This window comes from Phyllostomus hastatus, unplaced genomic scaffold (assembly GCF_019186645.2).
Source record: "Phyllostomus hastatus isolate PE091 unplaced genomic scaffold, TTU_PhHast_1.1 phas_contig_29, whole genome shotgun sequence".
Lineage (NCBI taxonomy): Eukaryota > Metazoa > Chordata > Mammalia > Chiroptera > Phyllostomidae > Phyllostomus > Phyllostomus hastatus.
In genome coordinates this window covers 23,044,071-23,068,159 of record NW_025333835.1, presented here as the reverse complement: position 1 = coordinate 23,068,159, position 24,089 = coordinate 23,044,071, and the positions used below count along the sequence as shown (strand labels likewise).

Genomic DNA, 24,089 nt, shown 5'->3' with positions numbered 1-24,089 from the left:
TGGGTAACAAGTGGGTATACATGAGAAAAATCAGTATGTTTAATTGTTTGGGAAATGATTCAATGGTTGAAAATATTTTAGCTGGTTGAAAGAAATTAGCCTATTAAAATCCATTTGCTATTATTAACATCTGCTGGACGGACTGACCATATTCCCTGGCAGAAGCCGTACAGTTCCAACTTTACTCTAAATCTGCCTGTCAGAGACTTGCAGCAGGGGTTCCTCCTCTCACAGGCTGAGGGATCACAGTGCAAATCAAGAGACGTGCCTTGGAGGGAACGGAATCTAAAATTTCAACAAGTGCCAAATGGTATATATTCAAGAGAACTGAGTAAGAGTGTGAAAAGAGAGCCTGAAAGTTAAAAAGATATAATGGGTGGGAAATTGTTTAGCAAAGAAGGGCATCTAAAAACGTTTCTTAGGAAGAACATCAGCTAGCATCTCTAAAGCAATCTGAAATTTGCCCAGTGTTTTCTCATACATTATGTTGTTCACCTTCATGGCATGCACATTTTATACCATTTGAGGATACTGAGGTACATGGGGGTAGAGCAAATTTTTCATTTCATATTATTTTTATTGAATGGGTTAATAAAATTATATAGACTTAAGGTGTACAGTTTTGTAACACATCATCTGTAGATTCTACGGTGTGTTCACCACTGCAGGTCATGCCTCTTTTCATCACCATTTACCCCTCTTTACCCTTTCCTGCCTCCCCTCACCCCCATTTCCCTCTATCAGTAACTGTAGTGCTGTCTATCTCTGAGGTAGTTTTTGTTTTGTTTTGTTTTGTTTTGTTTTGTTTTCACTTAATCTCTGCACCTTTTTCAGCCAGTCCCCCCACCCCCCTTGACTCTTGCTTGGAATCAAACTGTGAAGTCAGGACCTCAGAGTCACTTTAACTCCGTATAACTTGCTCCTGCATGACATCAATCTTTTATCTCATGATAATTTATGAAGTGGCTATGAATGGCTAAATGTTAAACTAGATAATTAGGGTGGCATAAATTTATAAGAATTAAGATTCAAAATGCAAATATATAGTTCTTTCCATGTAAAGTTTATTAATGTGATAAATTCAATTAAATTGCCTTTGGTTTTCTATGGAATTCTTCTTTAGGAAAGTACAAAGGCATTTCCATTAGGTAACAGATATTTCTTAGCCCTGCAACTGCTCCCAAAATTTTCAGATTCTCATGAAATTTTCTCTAATATAAAAAGAAAAGTAAATCTATTAGGTTACAGATATTATTACTAATCAGTTACAAAACAAATGCCAATACAGATTTTCTTTGGCATTAACTTTGATGATTTGTTTAAATAACTGATTTCTTTTCTTAATATTTTATAAATAACTGATTTCTGAAGGATTAAAATTAACCCTAAAACAACTCCGGCCTTGGAGAACGCTGGTGGACTGAGGGCCACCACCTAGTACCAACACTTCTGTTTGTTAGTGCTGTGACCCTGGTGACTCATCTCCACTGCTCAGACTGACTCTGTTGCTGGTGTTTTTATCCTGTCACAATTGCAAAGACATCTAATTTTTTATTTGTACACTCACCCACACACAAACACAGTGTGTCTGTGGTCCATTATGGGTGCATGAATTCTAGAATCAGACTACCTGAGTTCAAATCTCCACATTGCTGGTTATTATCTGAGTAACACTGAGTGTATAAATCAAACTTTTTGATTTTGAGGATTCCTAATCTATAGGATAATAATCATAGTATCCACCTTACAGAGATTTACATGATTAAAGTGAATATGTGTGTGTGCATGTATATGTATATATATGTATATATATGTATGTATAATATATATACACACACACATATATGTATAATTTTAGAACAGTGCCTGGTAGAGGTTAACTGATAACAAGAATTTGCTAGTTTTACATTTATGCACAAATTTAATGTAATGGTACTTGCAGTACTATTCATATATGATAAAAATTAAACATTAGTGAATGAAGAATTTTTTCTTAAGCCAACAAATATTTTTTAGTATGCAGCACATGCTTTTTTTCTTTTAGCATGTTCTAAGGTGGAAAATAAAAGTTATATTTACCAGGTTTTCCAAAGCAATTAAAAAATTAATGATAGAGTGTGACTTGAAATATTTGTGTCAGTTTAAACAACATGGTTTAAGGAAATTTATTTGCAGCCACATATTCTGTATGATTACCCATCTCTTTTCAAATTAAATAAAAGACAAACCAATTATTTTTGTCTCATTTAAGATAGAAGCATTAGAGCCTCTTATTTTTTTTATTTTATTTTGACAAATTTCTCTTAACACAATTTGTATTTTCATATAGTGTGGAGTAGCTACAGACTCTTCTAATTCATACATAATCATACTCCAGAGATAGTAAATTTCCAAACATAGTTCTGCTTAAGCTTACTAATTACACCTATAAAACAATGAATGATGGCTACAAATTATTGGATCTGACTCTCATTCTTTATTTATTTCACCCTGGGAGAAAGAGCACTGGATGGGGAGGTTTTAGACCATAAATTATTCTCTTACATAATCAGGTGTGCTGTGTTTAACTTCAATATTCCATACTGTGGTTTTATATTTACTTATGGAATTCCCATTTTAACAGATTAAGAACTAAGTATTTGATTTTCATGATAAAATATTTACTTTTATTAATAATTTCAGTGTTTTTAGTGATTTATAATGTTTTTTATAAATTTCTCCAGAAAAATCATATGAAATGTCACAGTCTAAGCCAATCCTTGGTTAAAAGTTTGGGGATCGGGATAAATTTTACAAATGAGAAAAGATTACATGTGAGACCATAGGAATGGAAAGCACATTTCTCTCTAAACCCAAAAGACCGTTCTGTGTTCTAGCCAACTCCTGCTCAAATGGGACTGTAAGCTCAGTATATCCATATTTGTTTTCTGAGGAACTCAAAGATACTACTTTTTATGTAAAATTGCAGATTTTTTAAAGATACTGTCAATGTCCAAGCAAGACACGTATTTACCTTCTGTGAAACATAAAAAAACTTCTCTCAATTAAAAAGAAAACTAGTAGTATATCAACTATTAATACATAAACCAAATTGAAAATAGCAGTTAAGTCACAAGTAAAGAGACTAGCTCTTCTAGCTTTTCAGAATGAACCAAACTGCTTCTTCCAATTGCTTCGAATCCAGACACCCTTTGGAAAGAATATTTCGAGGCCCACCCATTCACATCTTCCTTCAGATGTGGGCAATGCAGATTAATCCCGTCATGTCAGGATGGGAGTCATGTGGCCATTGCACAGAATTAAAAATGTCCCATTTTTTATTTTTTAACTTATAATTATACTTCTTAAATTATTGGAATGAGAAGCATTTAAAGAAATTGCAGAGGTACTTTAATTTAAAGGGTTGTTGAATCATATAACATAGCCCCTAGACTTGTATTTCCTAAAGAATGCAGAACCGATCTTGGTTAATGTATCCAGGTCTCAGTGAATGAAGAGTGAGGTAAACCTGGTAAATACAAAGAAAAATGTTAATGACATAGCACTCATTTATTTATGGTCTATATTTGGGAATAACATTTTAATAAGTTTTTTACCTTTCTCAGGCAAAACTTTATTGAGATATGATATAATTGCACCAACTTTCCAAGGGTTACCAGCATCAGAATCAAAATGTGGTTATAAAAAACTATTTTTCCATGTCATTTTGTTATATTATTTGTAGATATTGTATTGTTATTTTAGACAAAAAAAAAGACAAAAGTCAACTGGTGACATACTGCTCCTTGTTGTACCTACTGATATAGTAAATGAGAACAGGTGGCCCATTGCCGTGAACTCATTTGGGGTCAGATTAGACAGAAACTTCCACAGTGGCTCTCAAAAATTTACCATTGTCAAGTCCAAATCTGGGTCACGGGATTGGTCTTCAACAAACCATGACTAACTCTCCAACAGACCATCCATCCAAAAGAAGCATAAAGACACTGAAGAGTATGAACTATGGTGTTAGCAATAGAGCAAAACTCCTTTTGATCTGAAGCTGGGAATAGTTTATAACTTAGTTTCCATATTCTCTCATCTCATAATTTCACATCCACCACAACACTCTCAACTGACTAATTTCAAAAATACTGATGGCATTCATCTACACAGTGAAAATGATATGAAAATTAATGCTGGAGCAGTTGGTCATAAATAAAAAGAAAAATTAGGTGAATCTGTTGAGAGATTTATGTACTTAATATACTTAAGTGCCAGTATAGCTAGATTTTTTTAAAGCTGCTACCAATTGATTTCCTAAATTAATGTTTAAATATTTAGTTGGTAGATAATTTCCCACTTTGATCTCAAATGTAGTTCTTGGTGGCTTTGTTTTGGATAGTATTTCAATGTGTGATTCTATTCCTCTGTGAGAAAATTAGCACACAGGCATCTACTGAAACCCAGCAATTCACATAGAAAGGCTGTGAATTATCACAACTCAGTAGGCTTCTTTGCATGTTATTCTTCCAAAACAAAGGAGATGCCTAAACCTCTCTAATTATTCTTTTAATGTTAAAAATGTATAGTCAACAGAGGTGAAATTTTATGTTATCATTACAAAACTATGATCTGTTATTTTTTCACATTTAAAGTGGTGCTTTCACATGAAATATTAGGGAAGAGGTATGCATGAAATTTTATCAACACTTACCGTGATCAATGACTGTAGAATTCTAAAAGACTTCAAAATTATGACTTTGATTATTGTTTTTTACTATTGGCAGTATTTATTATTTCTGATTAAAATGTGTTAGCAAAGTGACAAACTTAAATGAATATATAAAACCAGACTTGTTTTGTTTTGTTTTGTTTTTGTGCTTTTAATTTTAGTGCCTTCTTTAGTGGTATTGTCTTCTCCCTCTTTTTACCACTCACTGTGTATGGTTATGCTAATAAATAAAAAACTATAATGTGTTAAAACAGTTTTAGAAGCTCCAAATGGTGAAATTTAAGTTATGTCCACCAAGATTGCTATTCTCTTTATTTTTATGCATACATTTTTCATCTGATCTCTTTTTTTCAAGCCCCTTTGACCAACACAATGTATAAAGTATTTACTGTGGTGTGGAATAAAAGAGTGTAGATGAACAGGCTTCTTCAGCATGGTTTCCAATGTGCCATCAATGTCCTTTTCTGAGAGTCATCGCTTGAACAGTTCGGGAAACAAAATTTTAAATGGGTGTCTGTGAAAATTGACTTTCAGTTTAAATATATATATATATCCTCTTAAATTTTCAAAGTCCATATTTAGTATTTTACATACTCTAAAATTCCTGTATTAAATTAAAAAAAGTCTTAATTTCAATATATTTGATGGAGAGGTTAAATTAGCATTTTCTAAAATCATCTGATTGCACAATCAATTTATTGAATTAAAGGTAATAATATCTCATGGAATGAACTTTGCCACACTGTCTGTGGCAACTAGTTCTTGTTAAATCTACCTGTCGTAACAAGTTCACTTTAGCAAATGCTTAAACACTTAAGTGCTAGAGCCAGACAAAGTGCAAAAGACACTACATCGTTTCTCAATAATTCATAATATGATATAGAGATACAGAAATAATTCTAATAAAACACATGTGGAGTTACTTTTTACTGCTAAAGCAGTGAGTGTCAAGGTGTTGTCAGGGGGTGGCAGGAACTATAAGCCAAATTTTACTTCTAGAGTAATATGAAATATTTATACATTACACTAATTACATGAAACAAATTTAACAAAGCAAAACATGTATGCATGTTTCTGTGTTTAAAAGGTAACATCCAAAACATTTCAGTAGTAATATTTTGAAGTTTTTCCAGTGGAGCTCAATTTTAACTTTGTTGTTTATAGGAACTCACTAGCACAATATTGGAACATGTATCTAAGACCTAAAATTAATTTAATAGATTAAATCTGAAATTTAGAAATTGGGCATGATTTTTCCCCTGAAAGATATAAAAGATTTATTATCCTCTTTTAATGAAGTAACACTTTGATCTAGTGCTTCTGAAGTGTAAACAAAGTACTTTCAGTGAACAAACAAAGCAATAAATTCCATTTGGGTGATTAATGAAGATACATTCAAGTCTAGGTATATAAGTCTAAATCCTCCGAGAAGCCATATTATTAACATATCATATAAATATTGGCAAACAGAAGAGAAATAAATGTTATAGTGATATCTGAGTATGGCACTGGACATATTCTTAAATAACATTTATACAAATAAAGACCTGGTCTTCCGGGTTTTTGTATTTGAAATTAATATACAAATTCTAAATCTAATATAAATCTTGCATAGCAGGTATTGATAAGAATGAGAATAAAGAAGTGAAGAATGTAATGAATTCAGAAACTAGATGAGAATTCAAGTTCTGGTGTGCAAGGAACAGAGTGGGAAGATGCACTTGAAATACAAGGGGGGAAATCGTAGGATTTAGAAAAGGAAAACAGTGCTTTGTAATTGGAAACAAGTAATCTTGGAAAGAGATCCACACTAGACTAAACAATGAGTCTGGCTCCTCCCTACTGAGTGCAATGTAACAAACAACAGGGCACGTAGATGGTGGTAGAGTAAGCACCTAGGTGAATATGGAGTTGGAGTTTGAATGGGAAGGGCAGAGAAGAGATACAATGCTGGGTACTATTAAAGCCTTACATGGAAAATTTAAAATTTATTTCCATAATCTAATATTGTCATTGTTCTGAAAGGTTAGAACCACCCCATCACCAAAAAACAGATTATAATAAGAATAATACATACAACATTGGGAAGCAAAGTATATTCTCATGGTTATGACAGTACATATCCTAAACATTTTATGTCATCCTTATTTGTAATAAATGACATATTTTTAACAGAGAAAATGTAATCTAGCTTTTTTTATGGTGGTAGGAAGGATGGATCACCGATCTTGAATTTTGTCTGTTAAAGTGAGTGTAATAAAACTAGGACTGAAAAATTTACAGTGTTATATACATAATATTAGAATAGAGAATGCTAAAAATGCATAGTAGTATATTAGATCATTCATATTTTGACTTATTTATTTTGCATCTTTGTTGATTCTGCAGATCTTACCTATGACAAACTGTCAATTCAACTCTTGCATTAAGAGACATGTATTTTTCATGATACTGTTTCATATGGCAATATGTTGAATATTGGTCCTTTCAAGTAATCAAACTACATTGAATAGAATCATAAACAAAAAGCAACAATAATTTACTTTCATTGTTAGCTTTTTCCTCTCATGCATAGATATTCTTTGCAATCATTTGAACAGTGTAATACATTCTTATTTTGATAAAGGTAAAAATTACACTTATTCTTTAGACTTGGTAAGTGAAGAACAAATGCTCATGTAATTGCATTCTGAATTATCACAACAAAGTGTGCGTTACACAAAAATAGTTCTAGCCTGACACTATATTTTAAGCTTTACAAGCATCATGATTTTTCAACATATAAGGCACTTGGTAATAAAGTCGTGAAACACCTGGTTAGGGCTGCAGCACTTTGAGAATTCTCATCCAACACTGGACTAGTGGAGAACCTGTGAAAGAGGCTAAGGTTGTGAACTCTTCATTCAGACACCATGATGCTATCAAAGACCTGATGGGAAGGCAGGCAAGGCTGATTATCCACAACTTACCAATTAGTGTTCTTATACTATGCCAGTAAGTATTCTTAAAAAGAGATGGAACTAAGTTCCATCTAATTGAAGTGAATCAGGGTCATTAAGATGAAATAGGAGTTCTTGGTTGAACAATTTGGTTTTGTCCAAATGCAACTGTGAATTATCCCAAAAGTAAGGGTATATAGTCTGTAAGGTAGGAAAATAAAGATTTATTATAAAGTACTTTTGGCATAACCCTAGCTGAGTTCCTTAAATTCATAATGCTTCTCGAAACTAAACTCAATCCAGGATATAATAATCTACATGGTGACATAAGTTAATTTTATTCATATCACAATTGCTAGTGATGGGAAAATAAGGCAACACTGACAGTAACCACAGCCACAAGCTATTAATTTTAATGGAAATCGTGGCCTGTGTTACCATGACCCAGAGCAGAATTTCACAGTGGGCATGAAATATACATATATCAGAAGATACACTTATCTTCTTTCAAAATGTGTGCACATTTATAATGATATACTCTAAATGCTTATTTGTAGAGTTCTTGTGTTTATTTTAAAAATTGTATTAAAGAAATTTGGCAATCATGGAATTTAATATATGCTGAGGACTAACTGCAACTGACAATGAACATAAATTGTAAGCGCAGTGTCCAGATGATTCCTGAAATTCTTGTTTCTACAGAGACAACTTGTAAAGTATAAAGTTATCTATTAGCATTGCATATATTTGTGATAGCACGTTTGTCTTTTTTTACTGCTTTCCATTTTAGAAAGTATTTAGCGTCTTACATTTGCTATTGTCTGTGGCTGTTTGGTTGATATTTTTCTGATTCATTTGAAAAGATTATGTCTGTTCCATTTCAAAACATGCAATATAATAAACAACAGCTTCAAATATTGCCAGATGCCAGATTTAGCCAACATTGAACTTGACCAATTACCACTTCCAAACAAAAGATTCTGAGAGACATTAAAAAGATTGGTTTATGAATTGGGACAACTATAATACCATAATCAGGAAAATCTGAAAAATAAAAATAAATATTTTTTAAAAAATATTATCTTTCTGCATGGTTTTAATAGAGAAGTCTAGAATTTTCCCCTTGTCTCTTCTCTTTGTAAATGGTAGCTCATTAAATAGTAACAGCCGTACCTGTGCAGAGCACGCCACATCCTGGGACGGCCACTTCTGTCACCTTGCACCAGGTGATCTGATATAGTCATAATCATTATTATTCTGAAGTAAGTTTAATATAAGGATTAGACTATTGAAAATTATTATTTTCATTTCTGGTATGGCTACCATAATATGAAATAAAATTACCAGTCTTCCAGAGAAACTTATCTTTTACTCCAAGTAAAATAAAAGTACCCTAAGGTAATACACGTAATTTACTACAGGATGGATAGATAGAGATCCTATAGTAAGTGAAAATATATATTTTTCTACATTGTAGATCTAGATATATAGATCTATATCTATATATATTCTGTATAATTAAAATATATGTACAATATATATTTTAAAAGACTAAACAAATTTTAAATGAAAAAATATCACGTGATTTTATATAATTTATTCCATTTGTAGCAAATCCTAGAGCTTTTCAAAAATTATTTTGATATAGGAAGACAAGACGTAATTGTACTGGGAAACATGTAGGCTGGTTTTGTTGTTTCTCTGAAATGCAGGCAATCTTCCAGCAGCATTACAAGGAGGCTTGGTGAGCTCACATGATCCAGATTTAGGTCATCAATCTTTTCCAGAAGAAAGCAAACTAAAGTATATTAAGCACAGCAAGCCACAGGAACTGAAAAATTCACCTGTGCCATTGACCAGCACATCTGTTTATAAAGAAAAGAGTATTAATTAGGTACTATGGCATAACAAATTACTTCAACACTTTATGGTTTAAAACATTTATTACCTCACAGTTCTTGTATGTGAAGAATCTTGGAATAGCTTAGTTGGGTCCTCTGCTCAGGGTCTCTCCCAGGCTGCAATAAATTGTCAGCAGGGGCTACAGTCATCTCTAGAATCAACCAAGGCAGGCTCTACTTCCAACCTTACAGATACAGCTGAGACTGCATGGCTCATGTCCTCAACATGGTTGGACTGAGAGCCGCGGTACTCGCTGACAATTAGGCAGCGGCCATCATTGGTTTCTTGCCACGTGCCCTGTCCATGGGGCAACTCAGTATGTGGTAACCTGCTTCATCCGATCAAGCAAGTGCAAAGACCTGCAGAGATAGAGTGTGTGTGTGTCTGCCAGCAAGACGAAAGTCACAGTTCTTTTCTTATAACTGACTCTTTGAAGTGACTTCCCATCATCTTTTCCATATCCTCTTCTATTACAAGGCAGTCACTAGATACAACTGACACTTAAAGGTGATGGGATCACACAAGGATGTGACCGCCAGCAGACAGGAAGTGTTGCTGGCTACCTTAGAGGATTTCTGCCTCAGACGGCTATGCGAGAAATAAAATTGTCAAGTTACCTGGAGAGAATGAGATATAACAGGGACCATTATCTGAGTCAACTATTTTATGGACCCAGGAATATCTCTAAAAGTAGACCAGATGTCCACATTCATCTCTGGATGGTCGCTTAATGAGCATTTGCCAAAGTTTACCTGTTTAACTCTGTTTGTCTGAACTACCTATATTTCTGGACATCCTACTGATTCTCCTTTCTCTAAATTTGACCATTCTGTCAACACATTTCCCTATTATTTTTTTTTTTGGCTAGTCTGTCTCTTTAATAAAACTTTGTACATCTCTGAACTGATCCCTACATGTAACTTTTAAATTTAGTGCACCAAGGGCTACCTTATTTAGTAGTTCTGCAGCATGTCTCTGTTCTCACCCCACCCTATCTAAATAATATTTCATGATTCATTAGATAAGGTATAAAGCAAAGCTATTCTCCACAAAAATGTCATTGCTTTAATTTAAAAAATCCTCATATGTATTGAAAAAATTGAGATCTTTCGTTGAAGTTTGTCATTTTCAGAGTTAAACACTAAACCAGCATTTTGGTTCAGCACTGTATAAGTATTTTAAATAAAGCTCTAGAGATTTAAAACTTCACTCACTCACGATTACTTTCCTAAACAAATATAACTTTATTAAAATTATTGAATTAGTCATTCTATAGAAAATAGAAAATGCTATACTTTTAAAAGAATAATGATGATTTTTTTCTCCAAACATAAAATAAAATAACTAGGGTCCAACAAGAGCTGCCCTTCCAGCTGCCACCTCTGGTTTTCCACAGAGAGAGTGTATGCATTTTTTCTGGAAACTTTATTTTTTTCACTGAGGATTTTGCCTGTTTCTTGCAGCTCTGAAAGATATACATGCTTGATTTGAAAGATCGTTATTTCCCTCCTCTGTAGTATCTATTTCATCAAATAAGGCATCACTTTTTTTTCTATGTTTGTTTTAATTAAGCACAGGAGATAATGTGCCCGTTTATCATGCAGGTTCAGATATGGCTTCACAAGATTATTTTTCCCATCTCTGTTTCTTAGTCTTCTTTCCCCCGGAAATGGATAGAAGAATGGAGAAAGTAATGAGATTTTACTATGCTTCACTTTGCTGAAGTTAGGTCTCACCTTCCAGTCAGGACAAGGTAACCCAAGTGCAAAGTACCCCTTTCTCCCTCACTGGTTCATTAACCACTCAGAGGGTTTCTTGCTTCTTCCTAACAAATGCTTAATTAGAACACACACACACACACACACACACACACACACACACACACACACACACACAGTTTACCAAAGCTGTCCTATCAGCAATATCACTTTTATTTATTTACAGAAACAAAACAAAACTTTTAAACAGGTCTGTGCTCTTCTTTTTGTTTTTGTTTCAAACAGTTAAACAGATAGTAATTTCCTTATACAAAAATACACACTAGCACACACAGTCCTAACTAACTGGTATTACAGTTAAGCATACTTCATAAAATTTAACATTGTAAATTTACTGTTAGAACATAATGGACCAATAGACAAGAATTTAGGTTATATCCACACCACCCTCAGTCCAATAAGTTCCTTAAATCTGAGCTTGCTTTTTTCCTGAAGAACTCTCTTAAGAAAATCACTCTGCATCTTCTTACTGCCTAATACTTCATTAGGACTTCTTGAAGGCCTTGTTGAGAAGAAGAAAACATTTTTACCATGAGACTCCTTCCCATTTAATTAGATGGTGCAGAGTGTTAATCATCAACACTAATAAATATCTGATATTGATGATGTATTAAGAATTTACTTCATTTAGGCAAACTATTTTGTTTTAAAATTTGAATTTGAAAAATACTTACAAAAGAGTTCAAAAAATACTAAAAGTTTTATATTTAATTTAACAAGATTCATTTATTATTATTTTGTTCCCATGTACTTCATAATTTTATATCTCTGTATTTTCTGAATTATTTGAGAGTAAGCTATATAAATAATAATTCTTTACCTATTATGTTTACCATACATATTTCAGGGGGTATTTATATATAAAAATATCAGGGAGTATGTATGTGTGCATGTGTGCATGTATATATATATATTTACTCATATATAAACACAGTATATTTAACAGCTCAGTAACTATTTCATTGACACAATAGTTTTATTTAATCTGACTTTGAAATTTGAATTTTGCCATTTGACCTAGGCATGTCCTTTATAGATTTTTTATAGTATTTCTGAAGCCAAATTGGGATCACATATTATATATAGTTGTCCTTTACTTTTAGCCTCTTTGATCCTGAGCATTTCTTTGGCTTGTTAAAAAAGTTTGTGAAATTGACATTTCTGAAGATTCAGTCTATTAGTATGTGTGTCATTTTGCATTGATGTTTCTTTGTATTTAGTCTAGGCAAGTATCCTTACCAAAGTGAGGTGTTTTTTCAAGGTATAACATCCAGAAGCTCATAATGTCCATCATCCCCTCATTTCTGATGTTTGTTTTGATACTTCCATATATTTTTACCGAGTACTTTCCAGTTTCAAGGCAATGTTCAAAGTGCTAGAAATATGCAAGGTCATATGGTATGTTATCTGCTCTTAAGGAGATTATAGCCAGACTTTAATCAATTTCTCTAGGATAGTGAAGCTCTTTAAGAATTGTTGTAGTGACAACAACCTGGGGGAAATGAGTTCAAATCCTATGACAAATGGTTACAACAACCCTTAAGTTCTAGCGATACAATGTATGGGATCCAAACCCTGTCTACATGAGTATAGGCTGAATGTTTATGACTGAAAGTTCTGTCAGAGGGATAATTACTTAACATTAGGCATACAACTTTCCCTGTTGCTTGGACGAATATTAGATCATTATAATGATTTTGTAAAATCAATTTTGCTTGGTTGTGGTCATGGAGTTAACGATTTAAGAACACTGAGTTCTAAAGTGATATGAGTTCATAGAACTATAGGGTTCAGATTTTTACCCCAAGTGGGGAAGACTCTCGAGTTACACAATAAAAGGTCTTTAATATCCAGTAAAGTAGGATTATCTTAACCATTGGTAGTAAATTCCTCTTCATCTACAGATAGCGTCAACATCACAGTTGAGCCTGAAATCCAGGCAATTGATCTCTTTTTTTAAGATGCTGACAAGAAGGTCACTTCTCAGAAGAACTGAGATACTGGAAACTGATCCAGCTATTTGAGAAAAGTATTTTGCTTATGGTTGGAGTTATCTAAATAACTCTAAGCTAAGTGAGATTGCCCATAGCCTTGTATAGATATTGAAATTCTTTCTCTTCACATTCTTCAGTTCAGCCTTCATTACCCGTTTGTCTATTTAGTTTCCCTTTTAGAATGTGACTAGATCAGCTTGCCTAATGATGACCCCTTCTAGCCCTCAATACCTGAAGTCTAATTCTGCTCACTTCAGGCTGGCTGTTGAAGCTCAGGTCTCTCTTGGCTTCCTGTGCTTACCTAGAGTCTGATACAAAGTCCCTCACATGGAACGGGCAGGGTTTCACTTTCATTCTTTGTCTGAAAACATAGTTACCTTTGAACCTGCATACTACAATTTCAGTAATCTTCTGTTCTCAGAACATGTTTTAAACTAGACTGTGTTCTTCTCTGAAGAGAACTGAAAAATATGTAAAACAAGTTCCTGATTATATTTTTGTCTTCTGTATTAGCCACAATTAAGACCTTTACTTCATATTAGTCTTCATAAAAAAATGTTATCTACTCTGATTTCAAGTGAGCTCATATTGGTCTATTGATAACCACTGAGGGTCGTATTGGTCCATTAGATAATCCACTACTTACTGCTTGTTCTGGTACATTTGGATTGTACAAACAGAATGCGTCTTTTGTATTCTCTTACACGAAGTCTGCACCACTATCTAGAATGGCATCAAATGCTGATGGAGGAACCATTCAAAAGATACCTGCTCTCTCACTTTACCTCAACTCTGTGAGCCTCAGTCAGGTTTTGTAGCTATAACCCTGAATTACATGAAATTCAAAATCTGTTGTAACTTTTTCAGCTTTTACTTTTATTGTATTTGACACACTCTTGAATACTACTTCTAGAAAATCACTTATACTGTTATCTGCATTTTATGAGAAGATATGTTATTTATTTAGTATTCTATAAAAGGGCCAATGCTGAACATCAGTCTCTCTTCAAATGTTTCTCATATTAAATGTAGACTTTGTGTCTCTGCTTCAGTGCTTTAGCAGTAGCAGAATGTTCTTACTATAAATATAAAATGATAAAAAAAGCAAGGAACAATATTTTCTTTAATTAACTTCTTCTTTTGGGGGTTTTAGAAGAGGGGTTATGACTTGACAAAGATTCTTTCCATCTGTTCCTGTTTGTTTGCTTTTATTTTGACTTCCTTTCGTTGTCTTATCAAATATCACACGAATCATTAACATTTGTTTTCATCACTTGTTTTGCTTTCCCTTATTTCACATGATTAAGACATTATGTTGAGAGAGGCTCAGAGCTACTAGATTTCATATTAACCTAATTTTAAGTAAATATTAAACTTTCTAGAAATACAATCTTGTATGTTTACCCTCTGTTATGTTAATATTTCCTTCAGCTCTGGTGTAGGGAGACCTATGCTCATAAATGTGCTGTTTTATATAAGCAGCACACTTCATTAGATTCTAATGGTCTAGATATGTTTTTAACAAATAGATGTCTTTTTAAAATAATGCTACTTCCCAACAGGAAATGTAATTTATTAAGCCCTTTGTGCAAAAATCATGTAAGAGATCCTTGTGGATGTTTGCAGGGGTGTTGTATTCAAAAGTAGAATATTTATCTATTTGCATATTGTATCATACCTTTCACTAGTATAATTCCTTATTAATAATTTCACATATTTTTCACACAATGAAATAATTGTATTTCAACTAGGCAATTTGAAATTGTCTAATTTGTATGCTATCTTCTGATATAAAATCTTGTTGTGTAATGTGATTGTTATTGAACAAATTTTATTAGTTTTTAAGTAAATGATCAAGCTATGCAATGCTCTAGTTTTATACATGGAATAAAAGCTAAATTCTAGGTCTACTCATATATATATTATACACTACAAATAAACATAAATCATAATACCTGCAGATATACTAAAGCAAAATAATAGACAATGCACAAACATAAAACAAGACAAAACTGGAATTATATGGTATATTCCCCATTTCTCCTGCCTTAGCCACAACAAGTAAATAACATAGAATCCATATACCTAATGGTCTGATTTGATGGTTGCAACTTTAATATTAAAATATGAGACCCATTTTTACAAGGGATTTAAAATGTTTCCTTCAACCCACTATCTGTAGATCCAAACAATTGTTATCTGCAAATAACAATGAACAGCATACAAAAATTCACACTTGCAATAAACTATTCAGTGATTTAGATACACTCTTATACACCAAATTATAGCTGTAAGCATCAAATTACAATGAATTCTGGAACTATTAGGAATTTGTAATTTAAATAGTTTCACTCAATCCCTACTCCCACAAGCTTTTAATTAGAACAGACTTTTTAATTAAGTACTCCCATGCACAAAGTATAACTTGATGATTCTTCTATCATATCAGCTTGTTATACAAAAGCAAATAATCATCGTGTCAAAGGAAGATATTTTCTCTAAAAACAAACTATAAGAATTCTGGTTCTGATTTCAAGTTATCCAATTGAAGCTCTGAGTCCTGAAAGGAATCCCCTGTCTCCAGAAAGACCCTGAGGAACAGAACCAGCAAGGCAGGGACACTGAGGTACTGAGGTGTAGAGGAGCCAGTACCTCACCTCCCCAAGTAGGAGGCATAGAACTCCCCCGAGTAATAGTCCACTTAGGGGAAAGTGATTGTGAAGGACCTCGTGAATTTGGGGGAAGTTCAATTTGAGAATATCTCTTCTCTCTCTACTCCTAGAAAATTCTCCAATTTTTAAAACTAAGAATGAGAATTATACTCTTAACATGATTGAATATACAATAGAAATAATGAGATAATTAAGAGGAGAGAGAAGTAGGGATAAATTAAGGACTACAAATTTAAAATTTTGGGTGAATGTATTAGCAGTCTACCTCTTTGGTTATTTATACATTTTCTATTACTAGATTTTTCTTTAAAAATATGTTGCTTCATGTATTAAAAATCACTAGAATCAAAACCATCATGTTAAGGAAGTCCAATTTTTAGCTCCATGATACTAAGTATATGAAAGACTGGTTTTAGTTTATTTTTATAATGTCAAATTTATTAGGTTTATTTACAAAGTAAATAATCAAAACTCTGGCTAAGTTGAAACTAGAAATAGTTACATATTAGTTTATTTATGTAATTTAAGTAAGAAAAGTCATAGGTTTGTCCCATAGGTAGATGCAATCAAGCCAAGCAAACAAAATAAATCAGGCCATGTTCCATGCAAAATAATAAATATTTCACAATATGTTAATATGATACTCTCATGTCCTCACTTAGAAATTTTGGTCAAAAGTATATGACTTTGATATTGATATTTGTTTAAAGCTTGATTTAGAAACTATCTTTATTGAATATTATAGCTACTGCTGAAGTATAATGATATGTAGTGTCACTGAAAGATTATCATTTTGGACAGAAGAAATAATGTTTTTAGACCACATTTCTAGGGTGATTATTCAACATAGTGTTTGTGTACATTTAAGTCATCATTCAAAAATAGAATTTGGTTAGAGTAATATATTTACATTGGTGAATCTTAGATTTTATCTTATATCCGAAAGTGTATGCTATTTAAGGGGAACAGATTTTCACTGTGATGATCAGATGTTTCTTATATTGAGAAAAACTGGTATGATTATCAAACTGGAAAGCTAAGGATATCCACAAACTTTCAGTGAATATCATTATTATCCTTAAAGGTAGATTATTTTTAGAGAAGCAACTAATACTTAACACATCTTACTAGAATTTATCCAATCTGAGACTAATCTTCATGGATATTCCTGCCCATGTTGTTGAGGACAAATATGGATTTGGGATGTTAACAGTACAATAAGTTAAATAAATATATATTTCAATAATTGCATGAAACTCTGATTTATTCAGCACACATTTATTGAATATGTACTAGGTGTTTAGGATATTTCAATTAGCAAAACAGAGTTCTGTGACATTCTGGAGTTAACATTCCAACCACACAAATTAGGCTAAGAGAAAACATGTGGAATATAAAATCTGGGCACACCAATATTTCTATGAAATAAAAAATGATTTAACACTGACTTCAAGATCCATACTAATTACTATATCTACAACAGAGTGAGGAAAAGCACTCAATTAGCTCAGTGTTGATGACAACACCTGCAAATATTAGCCTCTCTATTCTGTTGCTTGAATTTACTGTAAGTTATTTTTTAATTCTTCAGACTACCAGACATTTACATAGCAGTATGCATTTTTAAATGTTTAGAAAACTTCCCTTTTTGACTACCATCTACTGTAGGTTTTAAAATTTGAAATGTAGACATTTTGTACAAATACATCTAAAGTTTAGACCACACCACAAAGTAGACTGTCTAGAAGGTGTGACATTTGAAAAATAGGTTTATCTTTAGTTTTCTTTTCCTTCTGAATTTTTAATTTTCCATTTTTTAATTTCTGATTCATTGAAATAGTCATTGCATGTGTTCAATATTTGCTTTTCTTTTCACATAACTGTGTGTTTCTCAATGGGTGAAAGAAGTAATATATTTCCATGTTAACATTTAATTGTTTGGTTAATCTCATGTCAAGGGGGAAAGGTTATAGTTCATTGGCAGTGATGAAATAAGCTAGGTGGCTTTCATATACATAGCAACAAATTTGCACAATAGTACATTACATGGTATATTTAACAACACTGCTGAGGAGCAAGTTGGAAACTTGGTTTTTCGTGATGAAGATGCACCTGAATGCACCCAGAGAAAATTTAGTTCTGCAAGCTTGAAGGAAGTAATTGTCATTCAACAGAAATCAGCTAGCTTTGCATATCAATAAAACACACACACATACTCTTATCTATTTTTTGAGTGCACTGGAACTGATACCAAAATGGCAAATATATATTTATGAGAGCTAGAAATGCCGTATTCTTTTTTTATCATATAAACTTCATGTAATTATGAAATTAACTTTGAGGATGTATGGAAAATGCCACATCTTAATCAAGTGAAGAGAGAACAAAACCCACAAATTCTATATCAGGCTACATAGTTTTTATAATCACAATTGTTTCCCCAATGTCATGTAATTAATTATTCTTATTGTTTATTTTTAGATGGAAGACTGTATTTGAAAACTACTGTCATGTACTGAATCTTTCCCGTTGAAGAAATCCATGTTATAGTAAAGAACTTTGCAGTCAGACATTCATCATTGGAAAATTCAGAAAAAAATAAAGTCCTTTTAAGGGAACTTCCTCAATTTTGTGTATTAATGTTCTTTAGAAGTTTAAGTATTCTACAAAAAAGGGGGTTCCTCCATTGATTTTCACCTGTGGTTTATACCAGAGACCTGGAAATGTTTGTACATGTACAAGTATCAAACTTCTTAAAATGAATAACTGCAATTTTGCTGCTGGAACTTGCATACAGAGTTAAAGGCAGGTCTGTGGAGACCTTGCTTTGCTTTTTCTAGTGGAATGAACCATTTTCCTCTTCTGAAAATTCTGTATCTGAGCACATCAAGAGACTTTGGTAGCGGTGGCCACCCAGACTTACAGAATTGTGTCCTCCGGAAACCAGCAAGACCACTTGGAAATGAACTTGCAGGAGGCATAGAGGATTCCTTAAAAATCAATACAATAAAGAGTGATATTCTGTTACGTTCAATTTTAAACTCTCTAATTGTGGGTTTTCTCCTGAAGATGTTTTTTCAAATACTTTCCAAAAGGCCAACAAATGGATGTTGACAACAACCCAATGAAATAACATTTTGCGTATCTGAAAAGAAGCATTGAATATAAGCCAAAAGGTTTCACTGAAGGTCTTTTTCCTTAAAAATAGAACAAACAAACAAATGTAACATGTTTTCATTCCACACTGGTAGTGGTAGATAGAATTAAAAATAATAACGATGCTTCTTATTCAAACTGTTGGTCACATGTACAGTATATAAACATAAAACATACAAGGAAGGTATTATGTATGCAGTAGTATACTAGAGTTTAGGAAAATGAAAACTTTAGAAAATGTTTTGTCACCCTGTTGGTCAGAAAGACGCCTTTCTGGTTTTAACGCATGCAGGCATGTAAATATTTGTCTGGAGTCACAGTATTAATGAATGAGATCCTAAGCATCTGGTGACATCAGAACTCTGTGTCAGCCATTTTTATTTGTATATTGAACCTTAGTTAGTGCCCCAAACTGCACTATTGAGAATGGATTGTGGCTGAACAGTAAATTGAAACACCAGAAATATTTTTATATGTTAACGTCATATTATGTTAATGTTGCTGAAAAACAAAACTTAACAAACCCTTGATGTATCAGTCCAATACCATGTAGCGCTGAGTGGTAAAGTTAAAATGTGTTGTGCTTCCCACCCTGGTCAGAGGGAAGGGTGCCTACGTGTTATTTTCACTGTCTCTTTGAAAGTTACAGTATGCGTTTTCACTTTGTGCAGATAACTGGAAGTAAAGCTGCAAACAGTGCTTATTACATGCTGAATTACCTTCTGTTTGTTTTTACATATCTGGAGTCACACCTTTAAAGGCTGATAAGTCAGTACAGTTGCTGTGCATTTTATGATTTTGCTGTCATCTTAAAACTTTATGATCATAATATTATTTATTACCATAAACAGCAAAATATTAAATGTCCGAGAAAACTAGCTTAAAATGTTTAAGGAGTTTGAATTGGGTATTACTTCTTCAGTTAAGAGAAAAATATTATAGATACTCTGGAACTGAGCTTTTATAGTTTTAGGTCTTCCTTGCAATACGGGAACATACTTCTTTTGTGTAGCTCACTATTAACCAGCTAAGTCCATTTATAATATAATAAAAAGGTTATATATGCAGTTCCTATTTTCGCTTGCTTAAAAGGGAGCAATATTTTTATTTAAAATACTGTTAGTAAATGCTTTGTAGAAACTTGGTTTTCTAAGCATAGTTCTTCCATTAACTATCTCTTGTTGTTTGAGCACGAGAGATTCTAATCCTAGTTGTATCTACTTCTTGTTTTTCCCTATGTGCAGTCTTTAAAGGATTACAACACTTAAAATTGGAGGGACTTGTGGCAAGCCTTCGAATCACACATTTTTTGAACAATTTTTTTAAAAACCCTACAACTTACATGTGTAATAGAATCGGGCATTGCTCTGCTCCTTGCATAGAGTCACGGGATAAGTAGGTTACATAGTTTTAAAATACACACTTTCAAGACCTTTGAGAATGCTTCAGGATTTGGTTTCACATGAAGGGAAATTTTAGCAAGGATTAAAGAATAAAGCTATCAGCTGTATGTTGAGAGAGACTCTTACTAACATTGGTGTAAATATTACAATTCATGAAATGTTATTTTAAGTCTGTAACTTAAGTTTTTCCTCCCTTTTTTAGTTATACAGGTTGGTGTGAAATTTGTTTTGCTATAAACAAGTAAAATTGTGCCCATTTTATGGTTTCCATGCTTTTGTAATCCTAAAAATATTAATGTCTAGTTGTTCGATACTATAACTGCATTTGCGCTCTATGCAAGCCCTTGGAACAGAACATACTCATCTTCATGTAGGACCTATGAAAATTGTCTATTTTTATCTATATATTTAAAGTTTTCTAAAAATGATAAAAGGTTATTACGAATTTTGTTGTACAAAATCTGTACAAAAATCTGTTTTTACATCATAATGCAAGAATTGGAAATTTTTCTATGGTAGCCTAGTTCTTTGAGTCTGGTTTCAATGTGAGAACCACGTTTACTGTTATTGTATTTAATTTTCTTTTTCTTTTCAACAATCTCCTAATAAAACTGTCTGAAATCTCCCTGTGACTTTATTTACAGTTCGTCTTTATTAAATTTTGTGAAATGCACAGCATCGAAGGAATATTTACTTTCTAATGGGAGGCATCTAAAAACAACATAAGTCAGCTCTTTGCCATGCGAGGGAACAATGCTCAATGATTTTATTTAACATGCAACTGCTTCTATCTCTAATATGAATTACTGTGGTGAAAAACATCATAAAAGCACACTCTGTAGTTATTGTTTAACAAGCAGATTTTCCATATTTTGTTTCTTGCCAGCTAAGCAAACTGCCCACATATACATGATTTATTTATGTACATTTCTCAGTTTATGAAGCTGTTATTTGTACCTTTTTTCTTTATATTCTTATATTCCCATGATTCTTATTTCAAAAAGCTTTGTGCTGAATAATGTAAAGTAGACATGTTGATGGAACAAAATATATTATTCCCATATCTATGAGTGTATATTTGTAACTCTAACTCAGTGTTTTGCTTTTGATTTCTATCACTGGAAAAATGCCTTTAGAAACTTAGAAATTACAGTATCACTTAATAATATATAAACACTTTAATTGGTCCAAAATGCAGCATTTAATAAATATTGGGTTGCTGTCTCTGTGAATATTCTAAACACTTCCAAGAGAATGGAAAATGGATATTTTTCCTGTCTAAAGAAGTTATTTTAATAAATTAATAAATTATTATCTTTACCTAATAAACACCCAAAATTTTATGTGACCATTACAATCACATTTTTGTCTTCTGTCACCATATATTTATGTCAGTATGACTTGTACTGGAACAGCATACAGCCTCTGGATGTTAGTGGAATCTGGTGATAATTTAAGGTTTTTTCCCAATGTGTTTTCATTCGGACTAGCAAATTTATAATCTGCACAAAAGCTATTTATTACTAGAGGGGAGTAAATTATAAATAAAAGTTATGTGGATTGCATTTTTAAAATGTGGGAAGTCGAGATGTTAATAGAATAAAACGTATTGTAAATGGCATTGTAAAAATATCACTTTTCCTCATGTGTAGGCTTGGTGCTAACATTTATCTTTAATATGTACAACTGGTATATACAAGCTGAATTGATCCTCATTTATTCATTTAAACAGATTCATTAATAAAGCCTCTATTCTGCACAAAGCACTGTGCTAGGTGTTGTAATGACTGAAATTGAAACAGAGCTGTTGTCCCAGAGGGGCTTATAGTCCGGTTGGAATCAGATCTTACTTTCAGCAAGAAAAGATTCGCTGAGAATCCTCTACTCTGCAGTGAACACATTGCTGGTGTGGAGAGGGTAGCGACTTAGACACTTTTCACTAAGTGGTAGCAACCTAGTATCCCACATTGTACGATCACCTACTCTTAGTACAGAATATTTAGGGGGTGAGACGATGTGTACGAATTGAGAAAGGCATGGAGACATCTTCCCCTAGGTAAAACAGCATACTACTAGAGATTTTTTTTCATGTTAGTTTTCATTTATTTCAATCACAGCATTCTTACCAGTGCTCTCAAATTTGTTTTATGGTAAGCAGCCTGTTTAATCACAAAACTTTTATCATTAACAAACAATAAATTCTCAATATAATCAGGATATTGAGTATAGATATACAATATTCAATTTTTATCACCCCACATCTATGTATCTAGGGTAATTGCCTAAAATGATTCAAACACTGAACATAAATTCCTAAATGCCAAGTAAATGCGTTAGGTAATGAATGACCCTCATAGTGAAGACATCATTTACATTTAGAGGTTAATGAGCTGGAGATTTTGAGTTAAACTCTTGGATCAGTTGGGACTCCTTGGTTTGGATGTAACAAAAACAAATCCCTGCGAAGTTAAACACCAAAGAGTTTTATGATAAAGACAGAAGGCACAGGAGTCCTCTCTCGTGTCAGCCCCCTGGGACCTGAGACCCCTACTACCTTCACCTTCCTGCCTCTCTCAGTGATTCTGCTTCTTCTCCTCTCACTGCAGGTACATTTGCTTCTCTTGTTTCTCTCCTGACTCTATTATTCCAGAACATAGTACCCAGCCCCGAGAAATAATCCAATAACTTTCTCTGTCTTGTCGCACATTAGATTCCCTGTGAGTACTGATTACTTCAGGTGGTTCTAATGAGCAGCTAAGTTTGAGGAGCACTGTCTGGGAGGGTGGAAAAATATCACATTCTAGAAAACTACTTACCAGTGGACCTGCTATGGGACATGGAAGAGTTTACAGTAGGTAGAGGTCATTTTGAGCTATGCAATATTACAAAAGTGAACTAATCGATTTGTCAAAAATCACATGAAATCTGAAAAATATTTAATATAGTTTAAGTAATTTGAATATTGTAAACTTAATTTTGAATTGAACATAAATTTTCAATCCTCCCAATTAGGTGCAATAGAAATCACATTATTTTTTCTAAATAAAATTATTGCTTAATCTGCCCCCAGAACCAAATGCACAGGGAAATAAAAATTCCATTTCAGTCATGATGGAGGCTTCCTCCCTCTGAATCCTCAGTCCAAATGATTTGGGGAGAAGCCATGGGTGTTTATACCTTGGATTTTTCCTTTTATACCTTGGAGAGGCAGCTCGAAGCCCCTCTCCTCGGAAAGCCTCCAGGTTTGCAGAAGCAAGCATTATAATACAGTGTGGTGGCATTCTCCATGTAGGGAGAGGAAATATTTAAGAAAACTATGTTATAAATGGGGGAGTGTAAAGTTGTATGAAGGAAGGCAATGTTTCTATGCTTCATTTGAACTGGTAAAATGTCAGTCAATACAGGTACATTGCAGTGTTTTCCTTGTATGTATGTTGTAATACCTGGATCAACCACTAAAAATGCTCTATCAATCGTACTCTCAAAAGCATTATAGATAAATCAAAGTGGGATCTAATACTTTAAGTAGGG

At 33.0% G+C, this 24,089-nt stretch overlaps 1 protein-coding gene across 1 annotated transcript in view; it reads left to right on the top strand.

Moving 5' to 3' along the window:
* The window catches only part of DACH1 (dachshund family transcription factor 1), a 397,049-nt gene extending 375,866 nt beyond the window's left edge, over nt 1-21,183 (top strand). The window contains exon 11 of the mRNA XM_045839183.1: nt 18,481-21,183. Coding sequence (XP_045695139.1) covers nt 18,481-18,518 — 38 coding nt within the window. The 3' untranslated portion in view covers nt 18,519-21,183. The remainder of the gene's footprint in view (nt 1-18,480) is intronic.
* The last annotated feature ends 2,906 nt before the right edge of the window (nt 21,184-24,089 follow it).